This window comes from Theobroma umbraticum, unplaced genomic scaffold (assembly GCF_002168275.2).
Source record: "Theobroma umbraticum cultivar Fairchild unplaced genomic scaffold, ASM216827v3 scaffold_95.0, whole genome shotgun sequence".
Classification (NCBI taxonomy): Eukaryota; Viridiplantae; Streptophyta; class Magnoliopsida; order Malvales; family Malvaceae; genus Theobroma; species Theobroma umbraticum.
The window spans coordinates 5,163,201-5,164,801 of NW_018397257.1; the positions used below are offsets into that span (position 1 = coordinate 5,163,201).

The 1,601-nt window shown below is 37.2% G+C and overlaps 1 protein-coding gene across 1 annotated transcript in view; it reads left to right on the forward strand.

Annotated features, from left to right (window-relative positions):
* The first annotated feature begins 1,121 nt into the window (after positions 1–1,121).
* Positions 1,122–1,601, forward strand: part of LOC110412534 (myosin-like protein) — a 4,647-nt gene continuing 4,167 nt past the window's right edge. Inside the window, exon 1 of the mRNA XM_021423084.2 lies at positions 1,122–1,601. This exon is cut by the window's right edge and continues 166 nt beyond it. Coding sequence (XP_021278759.1) covers positions 1,306–1,601 — 296 coding nt within the window. The 5' untranslated portion in view covers positions 1,122–1,305.

A 1,601-nucleotide genomic window follows, 5' to 3' on the forward strand; every position in this document is an offset into this window, starting at 1 on the left:
ATTTGAGAATTTTCAAACAAGTTGAACCTAAATCCTAACAAGCAACCATATTAATTTAATTTAAAGAAAAGAATGAGATGGATTAAGTAGTATGGATATATAGTTTCGGCAATAATAATAATAATCTTGGATTGATTTTACCCAAAAAATAAAAATAAATATAAATATAGTACTAGTAGTGTAGTGTGCATCATTAATAAATAGCCATTTAAGTGTACTATGTATTTCCCCACAAAGAGGTTTGCACAGATGTAGTATATAAAAATACAAAAGAGTAGGGCAGAATCGTGAATTCACAACAGGGAACATACAATAACTGCACATCCTTCTCAGATTTCCATAAAAAAAAGAACAAGGTCCAAGGAAAATAAATTACCCAGACGAAGAAGAAGAAGAAAGAAACACACAACACAGCTTTCATTTGAAAAATCCCTGCCCCTTCCTCCTAACGAGGTTGCACGCCTGCCTTGCCTGCTCTCTCTCTGCCCCATTTTCTTTTTTTGTTTTGGAATGGTATGGGTTTTGTTTGTCCCAGGTCTTCCTTATCATTATTAACTTAACCTAATCAAAACCCATAAACATCTACTCAATTAAAAACCATCCTATTTAAAACATATGACGGCTTTGGTAGCTCTCCCATCAACTTACCGTTGCAATTTCAAATGCACACCAAAGGCAAAACCCTTTGGTTGGTTTTGCTAAATCTACTGCATTCTCTTCTATATCACTAACCCCACCTACACCAATCCACTTCTTTCAAAGACCCCAACAATATTTTCCTGCAAAATTTTATTGCTCCTAACAAAACTCCCCCATGAACCCTTCCTTGTCCTTTGTTTAAATTTAAAAAATCATTAAACAATCGTCCCAAAAAAAAAACAAAAAATATAAGGTACTGTTTTTCTGTTTAAAATGTCCAAAAATTTTCCCAGTTGCTCCTTCCAAGTCGACACTGTCATTTTCTCTATGTAAAACCAAAGCCTCCCTTAGGCCAAAACCCCCCATAAAAGGACAAAGAACCTCTGGGTTTTTTTCAGACAAAAAACAAAGTAGGTACAACTTGTGTTCAAAAACATTAACAGAACTCTCACTGTCTCTAACTAAAACCGAATACCCAATTGTACAACAGCTCTTAAATTTTCAAAATCACCCCACATCAAAAAAAAAAAGAAAAAGGTAAGCTGTTATATCTGTATTCAGTAATTCAGTGAAGCCACCACTTAAAGTAAGCAAAGGGCTCAGCTTTTTCTAAACCAAAGTAAACCAAGCTAGAAAGCAGTAAGTGAGGGAGAGTTTGGTGTTTGCATGGAGAGAATATCAATGGGAACAACTATAACAAGGAGGGCAAAATGGCAATACCCTCCAGCACAACCGACGCCAAGAATCCTTCATTTGCCACGCAGGCCTAGAAGGAAAGCTCCAAAGCCAAGTCCTTCTAAACTGCCCAGTTCGCAAAAGGAGAGAAAAGGGAAGCTCGAGAGCTTGTTTGATCAAGAAAGGTCTTTTACAAGAGGGGTTGTTCCAGTGGTGCTGGTGAGTCCAAGAGAGAGTGATGCAGAGAGGAGGAGAGAGAGAGTGGAGGAGGAGAAGAGAGAAAATAC